The following is a 12,992-nucleotide window of genomic DNA, read 5'->3' as shown; positions in this document are numbered from 1 at the left end:
GTGCAGCCACTGATGGCCGTCCTCTGACGTCCCGCTGGCAGATCAAAGGCCGGCCGGTGCACGGCTTCAGCCTTCCCACGTAAAGGTCACAGTTTTTCTTTCTGACGCGTGTGTGTGTGTGTGTGTGTGTGTGTGTGTGTGTGTCCTCTTTATAGACTCTCGCACACTGGGCTATGAAGAGACAGTAATTATCACCCTGGCAACAGTCTCCGTGCTGGCCGTGCTGGCCGTGGCAGCCTTCTTTGGTTACCGCATGATGCACGGTGAGTTACCATGGCGCCACGCCGCGAGGAAGAGCAGGGAACATTCATTATTCAAGGCCGTTAAAATGTTTTTGGTCGGATTTCCATTAATTGGATAAATGGAATCAGAGCTGATGTTTTCTTGTGTTTCTGTGCGTTCGCAGGAGACGGGAAGCAAGGGCTCCACAACCTGAACATGATGGAGGCCGCTGGCTCCGAGAGCTCCCTCGACCTCGACAATCTCAAACTGCTGGAGGTCAGTGTCCACGCCGGTCTCATCGCTGTCTGCGCGCCGCCGCTTTTAACGTTTTTAGTTTTGTACTACGCCGTCATCTGCTCATCAGTCAAATCAGTTTGTTTTCTGGCCCAAGAAAGAGCCAAAGTATTTAGTGTAACAGTGCGAGTGCCAGCACAACACTGTGTAACACGGCTCTCACTCACCAAACGAGCCAATAGGAGCCAGCGAGAGCAGTGACTCTGAAGTCTCTTTGAGCAGTTTAACCAATAAAGCTGCATAGGTTCAGTTCTCAGTGATAAAGGAGGTGTGTGTGTGTGTGTGTGTGTGTATGTGTATGAAGGAGGGAGGGAAACAAGAGTCAGACAGAGAAAGGAGAAACCAAAGGCACAGAGGCAAAAATACAGCCAAAAAACATCAAGGTTTACGGTTACATTTGTTGATTCAATGTGACCTTTATCATCCGATCACAGCAGGACGCATTAAGTGACAGGTCAGGGCGTACAAAAATAGGATTTTGCTTGCACTGACACACGATACCGAAAACCTGATATGGAAGTGGGAAGGCTCATATTGTGATAGGAAGTCAATGGAGTGCGCATGATATTCAGTCACAATGACAACATAAGCAGGGTGAGGGGATTAAAAGACGAGCAGGAGGAACCAATGCAGCTGCTGATCTAAATGACTGCGGTCACAGGAGACGCGTGACGGCAGCTGGAGCCTCTAAAGCACAATTTAACTTTCCTAGAAACTTCTCTCAGTTTGCCAGCTCCTCTCACGTGCAGCCTTTTAATATATTGATCTCTCCGATTGAAAGACACATTTCCAAGGACTATTTCTGTGCCGTTCACAAGCTTTCTTTTAGCTTTCTTCTGACACTTGAGAGCTGAAAAGGATCTTGCAGCCTCTGTAGAGATTAGGGAAACAAAATGTCGTATTTCAGGTCAAGCAGCAAAAGCCTCTTAAAACTTTGTGACATATTTGACACAAATAATTTAAAAGACCTCTGCGTCTGATTGCAATGAACAGAATTAGCCCCCTGGATTAGCTACTGGAGCTAACGGCTGCTTTCTATTGTATTCATCAGTGATAACAAACATTTGAGAGGAGTAAACAAAGTCCTGACAGGCTTTGATTAATTAATCTATTGATTAACTGCATCATCTCCACACATGGCCGAGCTCTGCTGCTGTTTTTGTGTATTTTATTTCTGTAATACAACAGCAGTTTAGCAAATGCATGATATCAGCTGCTTTACCGCTGAAGTTATGATGCTGACGAAGCTCAAACTCGTGCTGCTGAAAGTTAAAACTCCATGATATGCTTTTAAAAATGGCCGCAGTGATATCAGCTGTACACCATTTCTGGTAAACTGGCTAAACATGCAAATAGAGCGCTGTGATGGCTTTTATGTGAAATGTTAGCTGTCAGAAAATGATGCTTCTGCTGTGCTGCTTGACAAGACAGACACAGACAGCCAATCAGCACTGAAAGCAGTGATCAACCACAGAGATGCAGCCACGTTTTTCCTTCTTTTGACATCTATTTAGTGCGTTTCAGACCAGACAGGAGTAAATTCAGAAGGCTGTCCTTGTGCCTTATCGAAAGCAGGCACATTTTCTTTCACATCACACCTGGAGGGGGGGGGGGGGTGAGCCTTACTCACAGACAAAACAGAGTCCACTGCTTTCACAGTATATTTTAGAGCCAGAGATAGATGTTTGGAGCAGACACAGAGGTGGAAATGACACAGAAATAAATGCACTCCTCAATTCATTTCTTACTCCCATGCAGAACGTCTGGGCCTTAATGGCATGCTGTGCTCTGGCTAATTCAGGAAGCTAATTGAATGATTTGGAACTGACTTTGGGCCATTTTAACTGTTTAACCCTGCTGTTCGCCTGTAATTTAGTTTAATTCCTATCTCCTCTGCCTGCCTGCCTGCCTGCCTGTCTTTATTTGTGTTTGTACCTCCCTTCATGTGCTTCTTTCTTGCGTTTGTCAGGGAGTCTTTCTGTATCCTGGCTAGCGACTATTTCTGTAACATTTCAAAGCAGCACAAACAAATTGATCATTTTATTCGCTGTTTTCATGTTTGTTTTTAGACGAGCGAGAGCTAAAGGTCTAGAATTACAAAAAAACAAAAAGCCTATAAATAGTTCTTTCCTGTCCCGCCACCACGACCTCTTTCAGCTGATTGGGCGTGGCAGATACGGCGCCGTCTACTGCGGCTCTCTGGATGAGCGGCCCGTGGCTGTGAAGGTGTTCACTGCAGCCAACCGCCAGAACTTCCTCAATGAATGCTCCATCTACCGGCTACCGCTGCTGGAGCACGACAACATCGCCCGGTTTGTGGCTGCCGATGAGCGGACAGGGCCAGAGGGACGCACCGAGTACCTGCTGGTCATGGACTACTACCCACATGTGAGTAGCAGATTCACCGATGACATTTTATTGATTTAGTTTGGCAATGAAGAGGAACCCTGAACAACAGTTTCCAGGAGCCTCCTTTGTTTACATGCAGGAGGTCAAGAAGTCTGAGAGATCACCTGCCGAAGGGGCATTCTGGTGATGTGCATGGGAAATTTCCCCTGCAAGTCTGGCACCATGCAGCAATATGGTCCAAACTGATAAATGCGAACATGCACTCACACGAAAAAGGACTCAAATCAGATCCCTTATTACCCGTAAGACTACGCGTGTGATTCATCGACACTTCAGTCAATGCAATAAAGAGCGTGCTGGTCAAACATCTCCAGTGGTAAAAACAGGGTTTAATGAGCTCTGAGGTGGTATTAGACGGGCAGACGTGACTCACCTCCGTGAATGTGTGCACAAAACTGAGGATCTAGAATGTATTGGAAGTGAAAAAGCTTGAAAAACTGCTTTTACAACAGGAGTATTATTGGATCCATCGTCTGAAAACCCTCAATCCAACTGGCAAGCACGAGGAAAACAGTTTGATCCCCCTTCTGTAGGCTTTGTACGTCACGGCAAGGAGCTGAGCTCAGACATTATGTGGCGTGGATTACGAATTCTGTACGTCTTGTGATGCATTGAAATCTTTCAGCTGGAAAACTTGGACACAGGTGTGAACTGCAGTGTGTCTGTGTGATTCCGTTCACTTGTTAGCTTACCTGGCAGCCTCACGCGAGGGTTGCGTCCCTGCACTGATGAAGGCTGGGTGCTTTTTGCCAGACGGATGATGGAGTGAACTTGTTAAACGATACGCTGCATCGAGGATAACGCAGCACTCGGTCGGAGCGCGGCGGCAGGGTGGGCGGGTGATCCTGGACGCACCTGCAGGGGATTTATTTCTCGTCTTCTCGCTCCAGTGTGGGTTCTGAGGAAAGACAGGGTGCAGCCACTGTAAATTCAAAGTGTAATCTGTTCACCCGTCTCAGCTTTTCCCGCAGACAAATCAACATGCGGCTGGTGGAGCAAAAGAAAATTTCAGCGCTGACTACAGAACGCCGCCTCTAGAAACTCTTCAATATTAATGTGGATGTACCTTCAAACTGTTTGCTGTCCAAGCCTTCACCCTCATAATTACACGTCAGCTGACCCCTGTGAAAGCAGCCTTTTGTGCACCGTAACCATTACTCTAATACATGTTGTCATGGAAATGTGGTGCAAGCCAGGACAGGAGACTGGGACACATAATGCATTCAAGTAAATGATAATATGATTTATTTAAAACGAAAAGATCTAATGTAATTTTCTTTAGTAGCGGATGCGCGAATTGCCTTGTGATTGATTCTGAGAAAAAAAGATTTAAGTGCACGTGTGTGTGCGCGTGTTGGGCTTTGGGTGTGCTTGTGCGTCAGGGCCAGATTTATAATGGAATATCAAGGCTAATTGAGATAATTGCGGAAGGAAATGAATAATATCCAACATAAATTCTCGTTCTCTTCACAAGGCATCGTCGTCTTTACGCCAAATTCTTAAACCACAAGCAGTCAGAAAATAGAAGTATGCAGAATAGAGCACGGTATAGGAGACAATGTCAGATATGAAGAAAGTGCTTCATATGCAGAGCTGCCAATGCTGAGCTTCAGGCAGCTGCGTCGACTCATGCACGGCAGATTATTAAACAAATGACGGCCGGTCAATGGCTACGGCACAGTACAGGCCTTATCAATCACTGGTTGCACTGGGAGTGGCATTAGTTCAGGCTGACAGGCCGGCTCATCAATCACCTGGGCTGGATGTGGCTCAGCGGGGAGCTTGGGAAGCCGGTAAGCCAGGCTCAACGCGCTGTGACCGGGACTGAGGAGAGCCGCCGTCTGCTGTGTCCAATCAGGGTCTTTCCTGAATTTGACTTGATGTTACCTGCTGGCTGACTGTGCCCTCTACTGGAACCCTCTGAGCTCATACTTCATTCATACATTTTATTAACTCATCCATCTCTCAAATGGGCAGCACTTGCACTAAATTGGTCGCTGCAGGCCCATCCGGCCCTACACGAATGGTTGAACACACACATCACTCGCTGTTTGCTGCTTGTGTTTAAAGTGGAGAGTCAGCAGTTTTTGTTTTTTTTTCCTCTTCCCAGTGTCTCTTCTTATCTTGTTAGACCTTGAAAGCAATGCTGGTGATTGATTTTTATCTGTATTGTCTCACCCTGCCTTTCTCTTTTGAATCTCCCTTGTTTAAATTCCTCCCCCATCTGTTTCCATCCCTCCTTTGTCCCTCGCTCTCTGCTCCTTCTCTCCTCAGGGCTCCCTGAGTCGCTACCTGAGCGTCCAGACCAACGATTGGGTCAGCAGCTGCCGGCTCGCTCACTCCGTCACCCGCGGCCTGGCGTACCTGCACACCGAGCTCTTCAAAGGAGGTGAGCGGGAGGGCACGTGAACACACACACACACACACACACACACACACAGAGTTAATTACATAACTGCTCACAGTTTACTGAGGCTCAAGTTCCAAGTCTGCTGCTTCCATCTGTTACTGAGACTCAAACACATAGAAGGAATTGTGGTAGAAAATAGGAAAGTGTGTGTGTGTATCCCAGTTAGTTTAGATTAGGCTTAAGAAAGTGTGTGTGTCTGATTCTCTCTCTATCCGGCCTCGCTGCCTTGTTCTCCAGCCTTCTTACGACCTGCACGCTGCAGCTCCACGTGGGTCTGTTTGGCTTGGAGCGTTTTGCATCCCTGCATTTTGACAAACACACACATAAACTCTGCGTGCACGCCCAGCCGAGGGTATTTATAGACCGGCCTCGAGCTTGCCTCAGAGAGAGTGAAAAAAATGCAGAGAGGGACAAAATAGGGGGAAGGAAGGCGAAGGCGAGATAGGGATTCAGATGACACGTTACTATCCCCGTGGCTCAGTCTTAGGAGGCAGAAGTGACAGCCGAGCCGAGCCTCGGCCTCGGCGCTCGAACTCGGCCCTTCCCTTTTCCCTTCATCAGCACAGATACACATCAAACAGGCTTAGAAGTGAAGAAGAAAGCGCACCCGCAGTCAGACTGCCGAAGGAATAGAAGTCATTCTTTTTGCGCAGGCATGTGACACACACAGGCGGGGGCGTCCGTCTCCCCGCCTTCCATCCCCCTGTGAATCTACAGCGAGCGGCAGAGCGCAGAAGTGACAGAGGAGAAGGAGAGGGCTGGTGTTTGTCAGCCCTGCGCCGAGCTGCTAACAGCAGAATCTCTCAGGCTTTGATACAGTCGTCATCCTCCCCCACTCCTCCTGCACATCAATGGCAGGCAGCAGATAGCTGTGGTGGCTGCCACAACTTTGAGCCGCCCTCTGCCTCGCTGCACCCCCTGCTGGACAGCGAGATACTGCAGGCAGAGGCTACTCTGATATGGTCATAATCCCATTGTTGTAGATTAGATTAGTGGGTTTAGCTGTCTGTTGACAGTGCAGCTTGCTTTGCTGAACAATGAGTAATGAGGGGAATGGAAAGATATATGAGGGGATTTTCTGGATGTTATCATTCATTTGCAAATACCACAAACAATGCCTGAGTACATTGTATCTGGGAAGCAGGGAATTTTGGGAGTGCTGTACAGGCTTAAATGTTTAATGAAAAGTAAATTAGCCCAATTCCTTTGTCTTGTGTCTTACCCTGATCCTCTGCCATCCTTTCTCGCCCCCCCTCCTCCTATTTCCCCTCCATCCAGACTTGTACAAACCCGCCGTTTCCCACAGGGACCTGAACAGCCGAAACGTCCTGGTCAAGGCTGACGGCACGTGTGTCATCATCGATTTCGGCCTGTCCATGAAGCTGACGGGAAACAGGCCAGCGCGCCACGGAGAGGAGGAAAATGCTGCTATAAGTGAGGTGAGTGTTGAAGAGGAAGCACAACTGTACATGAATTCAATGCAGTAGAAGACGTTTTTAGCTGTTTGTGTACTAAAGCCTGTGCAGGTAGTCATGGCGTTTTTTTTATCTGTCCTTTGCCACTGTACAACCAGTAATGATAATGATGTCGTCACCGTGCAGGAACGAGAATAAAGTTTACAGTGGAAATGTGATGTCTAACGCTGGAACATGATTCCTCACCTCACGGTTTCTTCCTGCTCCGTCTACCAGGTGGGCACGATCCGCTACATGGCTCCAGAGGTGCTGGAGGGGGCGGTGAACCTGAGGGACTGCGAGTCGGCGCTGAAGCAGGTGGATATGTACGCCCTGGGTCTGATCTACTGGGAGACCTTCATGAGATGCACCGACCTTTTCCCTGGTGAGACAGACAGAAGGACTGTTTTGAGTTGTGTGGATCAGTTATCACAGACAACACAAGAATGAGCCCCTCCTCCACTACATACAGCAGAAAGCCATTAAGTACACATTCATCATAGTGGGAAGCAAGAAGGTACAGTCATAAGTGTGATAAAGATATCTAAAACACATCCTTCCTCTTGCTCTTCTACCTCTAGGGGAGTCTGTGCCAGAGTACCAGATGGCCTTTCAGGCGGAGGCAGGGAACCACCCGACGTTTGAGGACATGCAGGTCCTGGTATCCAGGGAGAAGCAACGGCCCAAATTCCCCGAGGCCTGGAAAGAGAACAGTTTGGTATGTGTGTGTGTGTGTGTGTGTGTGAGCAGAGCCAGAATTCAGATTATAACACTACAATAACCAGAGATACACACCGTCAGCAGATTGTGAAATGTGTCGCTATGACTTCAGGTATTTTCAGTTATCTGAGAAACATTCAGATTAACATTTTAGATACTGACAGCACAGACAGGAAACTGTGACCCCCGTCCAGAAATTGTGGACTCTGGAAATGAAACCTTATTTTGATCATTTTTAAGCCTCAAAAGGCATGAGAATCTTCTGTTTGTGCAACCAAATTCTAACCAGAATCCGTCAATAAAGCTGGGAAATAGACTGATCTGATATCAATATAAACTTGGATATAAATCAAGTCACTGCACAGCTTTAAGGATATGCTAAATGCTGGTTAGTTCACTCTATTTAAACTGCGTCTCGTGCAGGCGGTTCGGTCCTTGAAAGAGACGATGGAGGACTGCTGGGACCAGGATGCAGAGGCCCGCCTCACAGCGCAGTGTGCCGAGGAACGACTGGCAGAACTGCTCCTCATATGGGACCGCTCCAAGTCTGTCAGCCCGACACTCAACCCCATGTCCACCACGCTGCACAATGAGAGGTAGCCTGGAGCACAGAACTGCTTCTGTCATTGTGGTGCTTATTTCAGATGTTCTCTTTAACATTCGCTGCTCTGTTCGCTTCTCGTTGTTTTCTCGCAGAAACCGTATGACGCCAAAGTCCGGCCCGTACACAGACCATCCCTCCACCTACATTGAAGAGCACGAGGGCGTGGCCAAGAACACGCAGGCTGACACCGCCAGCTCTGTGAGCGGTCGAGCTGGGCCTGGGACCGGAGAGAGAAACAGGAATTCCATCAACCAGGAGCGCCAGCAGCAAGCCAACGCCCGCCTGCCCAGCCCAGAGGGCAGCAGCACCAGCATGGGACTGAGAGGCAGCCCCTCAGCCTCCACTACAACCACCACTATTATCGCTGAGTCAGAGGGACCTGTAGGGGTTGCCACAGTCCCAGTCTGCCTCCACCTCACCCAGGAAGACCTAGAAACCACCAAACTTGACCCGAAAGAGGTGGACAAGAACCTGAAGGAGAGCTCGGACGAGAACCTGATGGAGCACTCGCAGAAGCAGTTCTGCTCTCCAGATCCACTGAGCCCCGGCAGCTCCAGCCTCCTTTACCCCCTCATCAAGATGGCCACTGAGGCCTCAGGCACTTCAGACCCCGCCGCCCCCATGCCCACCACCATCTTCCCCCTGCCCAAGCAGCAGAACCTGCCCAAGAGGCCGTCCAGTCTGCCCCTGCGCACCAAGCCCACCAAGAAGGAGTCGTCATCGTCTTCGCTCAGGTTCAAGTTTGGACGCTCAGGGAAGTCCAACCTGCGGCAGGTGGAGGGAACAAAGATGAACATTGGTGCAGTAGCGGGCACAAACACAGCTGTAGAAGCTCATCGGGGCACAAGCACAAACAACACACCCGTTCTACGAGACACACACGTCAACGGTAGCATTAACGGCGCTGTTAACGGTCACGCCAGCACTGGGATGTCGTCCATGGCGACAGGTGGAGCGACGGGTTTCGGAGGATCCAGCATAACTCAGAACGGGTCCGGAGCCTTGAGGTTGGACGACGGGCGTCTGAGCCTCGGCGTCATCACGGCGAGCCCCGACGAACACGAGCCGCTTCTGAGCCGCGATCGAGAGCAGCCCGATCCGAGAGACACGTCCTCGACCGTCGCCGCTCTCCGCTCAGCCCGACCCAACACCAACAACAACAACAGCAACACCGGCCACGGCCAGGGGGACGGGGAGAGCGGAGGAGAGAGTGATGGAGGAGAGGAGGAGGGCAGCGGGGAGGGAGGAAACAGGGACACCGCAGGGCCCCAGGGAGAAAGCTCGGGGTCGGGATCCGGCACCGCTGACACCCAGGGGGCGGCTCCGGTCACCATGAGAGGGGAGGCCCTGCTCAGGCAGCCCAGAGCCCGCAGGCCTGAGAGGCCCAACTCCCTGGACCTGTCCTTCACAACACAGGACCTGGCCTCGCTAGGTGATCTCACGCACCAACACCTCATGACGCTAAAGTGACCTTTTCAAGGACCAGGAGTGTTGCATGAATGTGTTTCATGTACACTGGTGTTAAAACTGATCCGTTTTCCTTCCTGTTTTCTAGGGGAGGGCTTGGTACAGCCGGATGGAGCCTTGGGGGGGACAGGAGAGAAGATCAAGAAGCGCGTCAAAACTCCCTATTCGCTGAAAAAGTGGCGACCCACCACATGGGTCATCTCCACAGACACCAGGGGGCCGGAGGTCAACAACAACGGGTCCTCCCGCGGTCAAGGTCACGGTCAGAGCCGGCCCAAGTCCAGTTCGGCCATCTACCTGCGGGGGGGGAGCTTGGCCAGCGAGCCCAGCGACACGCATGTGTGAACTCAGACCCTCTGACAAGACTGAAAAAAATACCCAGAGAGCGTTTGGTTTCTGTCTGTCGAGCTCTCTGCTCTCAATCAGCAAGAGGAAGCTATGGAGTGTCTTGTGAACAGTCGAGTCTGATCGTGTACAGTAATTAGGTCTGTCTCGCTCCTGTGTGTCTTTCTGATGATGGCATTGCTTTAAATGGAATCCAGCTATGCAGCATTCTCATCCGCTTCTGTTGTCCGCATCTTATTAATCTCCGTTTTGTCGGTTTGTTTCATGTGTCATCCTCATGAGCGTAGCGAGGTTTTGATGGATTTCTTTTGTTTTCCCTATGTGCACTTTGAACCGAGTAAAATCAGTGTTTAGAAGTCCTGTCTGTTGCGACCACGACAAGAAGTGGTCTCTAAACTTAAAAAGGCGACGAGAAACAATCAACACTTTGAGCGCTCTCCTTCTCGTACTCCGCTGTACCGAGAGTAGGCTCTGTAAAAGAATTCATGGTCTTAAAAGACAGAACAAACTACTTTAATTTTTTTTTAAATTTCCTTGATTTGTATGCAATACCAATTTTTGTCCTTTTTGACTCTGTATCCATTTTTTGTATCATAATTTTTAACTGTGCAATAGGATGTAGCTTTTAGATGCTTTCGATGTTTTTATCGCTTCCATTTCTTTGGTCGTTGTTTCATCCCGTCATTATTTTGATATGTTAATCTCTGTTGCACTTATGAATTGTCACAATCGTTTTGTAAACAATCCACCACTCACTATCACCCCGACTCAAGAGGAGAAAATGGATGACAATCCTCCTCTCTTTCCTTCTTCTCTGGACTATTTTTAGGGGGAAACAAACACTAACAATCAACCCCAGCTGACTGGAAAAGTGGCTTTTTCGTGGTACTCCTCTGCTTGCACAATTACACCAGGAATGGCTCAAACTCTGGGGTCTTGTAACACTACAATCGCCAGAATCAAATCTATGGAGGGATCTGTTACAGTGGCCAATGCAATCACTGTACCACTATCACCTGACCTCACTGTGGACTGTGTGTTTAGCTGTCTGTCTGTGACTGAAAGATCGGAAGCACTAGTGCCCGGGCGACATCGCCTACCTGAGCAGCACGTGTGCGCCGTGGAACCTCTTGCTTTTCACGCCAGCGCCCATGTTAAGATGGCACAGCAGCCACGCAGCCCACATGAGCAGTGTGGCTGCAGCGTCTGTTTTATTATTTTTTTTGTCATTTTTTTTGCATGAAGAGCGCGGTTCTCAGCAAAAATAGACAGTGAAAATGATCTGTTGATAGTCATATTGACATACCAGCAACATTACACCTTTCACTACATATTCAGCGTCTATATCTGTAGAATATGTCACACACATTAAAAAAAAAATGTAACACTTCCTGCCCTCTCGTGTTAATGTGGACAGAACTTCTTCTTTGTTAACAAGGCTTTTATTGTGAAATATTTGCAGATGTAGAAAGGTAGGGATGGCAGTAGCAGCACCACACGAGTGCCAGCTGCAGCAGTTCAGCCAGGTAGCACAGGTAGAGGTAGGTGCTGTGGCCCGGGCCTAGAAAGACCAGATTCTGCTCTTGGAACCCTGTTGGAAATCAGAAACTAGTCTAAAAAAAAAACAAAAAGAAAAAAAAAACAAAACCCAAACCCCTCTGAAGCACGCTGGATATTATTTCTGCTTCTTGTGTCTCATCCCTTGATGTTCAAATGACTGATTCGGTGTGTGTGTGTGTGTGTGTGTGTGAGTGTGCGTGCGTGTGTGAGCGTGCACGTGTTGTGTGTCTTTACATCAGCAAGCATTAGAGTTGTTGGGGCCTAGCGCTGTACAGACTTGCTGAAATGTCATTGTACTCATTCTGTATTTTCAGCGCTGCTTCAGGGCATATGAAAAGATCTCATTTATGTTTTTGTAATCTGTAATTTGTATGAAAAAAAAACATATGTATGTGTATTGCATTGATATTTGCATCATTTTTATGGAATTCTGTTTTGCATTCAATGGATATGGCCTTTGATTCCATTGCTATGCGTCTGCTCGGTACAGTTTCTGTAAACATTTTCAAGTCAATATGAAAGAAAAAATTCTCAATAAATGTATGAAATGATTGTTGGTTATGTCTGTTGAGGACACGTCTCAAGTGGCTTTCAGACATGAGATTCTGGAAGTATATATGCTAAATAAGAAGCTACAGCTAGCAGCCTCTTAGCTTAGCTTAGCTTAGCTTAGCTTAGCTTAGCGTAAAGACTGGAAACTGGGGGAACCGTTAGCCTGACTCTCCATTTCTCTATTTCTGATGTGCACACTTGAATAAAACATGCTTTAATACTTTGTGGGCCGTTGAACGTAGGAAGGCTATTTAAAGTAGGAGCTCAAATTATATTATCAGGGAAGTGCAGCCTTTTTTTTGGGTACCATTTTGGAAGCCATGTTAGTTTTGGCATGCATGAGCCAGGGGCAGCAGCAGAGGACTGCTGTACAGCTGTATAATGAAACAGATGTGGTCCTCGGCTCTAAATTGATTTAAATATGTCTGAAACTGATTAAATATAGATTCCTGAAACCCTGTCAGACATAATAAGCCGTCGTAGGTCTATTCGAAACACCGTGAGTTGCTAAACTGGACACACGAGGGAGACCTTTCCTCTCCTCCGCTTGTTTACTTCACTTCTCTTCGTCTGCTCCACGCGCCCTAGCAACTGCAGCATCAGCACGAGCAGCTCAGCGTTTGTACGCTACGTCACAGCTCTCCTTCGGCTGCGTCAAGTCAGCCAGACGTAGCCGAGACACCGCCGGAAACTGTCCGATTTGCATCCATAATAAAATACGCGTCACAGTTGGAGCGTTTATCTCACTGTGATTTTTAGTGATATTAAGTGAAGATTTCACTGTCAATTGAGGTGTTTGAGCTTATATGGCACCGAATATGTGCTATGATTATTCTTAATAATTGAATATTAAAAATGTTTCTCTTCATGGTTACTAAGGACTCTATTTAAACATGGTGTTCACAGATGTTTAATGTTACTTAACGATGCGCTTATCTTACAAAAAGTGGCCAAA

General features: G+C 48.1%; 1 protein-coding gene across 1 annotated transcript in view; it reads left to right on the top strand.

Annotated features, from left to right (window-relative positions):
* Positions 1-12,038, top strand: part of LOC143315883 (bone morphogenetic protein receptor type-2-like) — a 28,337-nt gene extending 16,299 nt beyond the window's left edge. Inside the window, exons 4-13 of the mRNA XM_076723422.1 lie at positions 156-263; positions 407-498; positions 2,674-2,904; positions 5,200-5,314; positions 6,614-6,774; positions 7,027-7,174; positions 7,371-7,507; positions 7,933-8,105; positions 8,206-9,545; positions 9,669-12,038. Coding sequence (XP_076579537.1) covers positions 156-263; positions 407-498; positions 2,674-2,904; positions 5,200-5,314; positions 6,614-6,774; positions 7,027-7,174; positions 7,371-7,507; positions 7,933-8,105; positions 8,206-9,545; positions 9,669-9,925 — 2,762 coding nt within the window. The 3' untranslated portion in view covers positions 9,926-12,038. The remainder of the gene's footprint in view (positions 1-155; positions 264-406; positions 499-2,673; positions 2,905-5,199; positions 5,315-6,613; positions 6,775-7,026; positions 7,175-7,370; positions 7,508-7,932; positions 8,106-8,205; positions 9,546-9,668) is intronic.
* Positions 12,039-12,992: the final 954 nt, after the last annotated feature.

Source organism: Chaetodon auriga, chromosome 23 (assembly GCF_051107435.1).
Source record: "Chaetodon auriga isolate fChaAug3 chromosome 23, fChaAug3.hap1, whole genome shotgun sequence".
Taxonomy (NCBI): Eukaryota; Metazoa; Chordata; class Actinopteri; order Chaetodontiformes; family Chaetodontidae; genus Chaetodon; species Chaetodon auriga.
The sequence above is the reverse complement of the archived record's forward strand: the minus strand, read 5'-3'. Positions and strand labels throughout refer to the sequence as shown.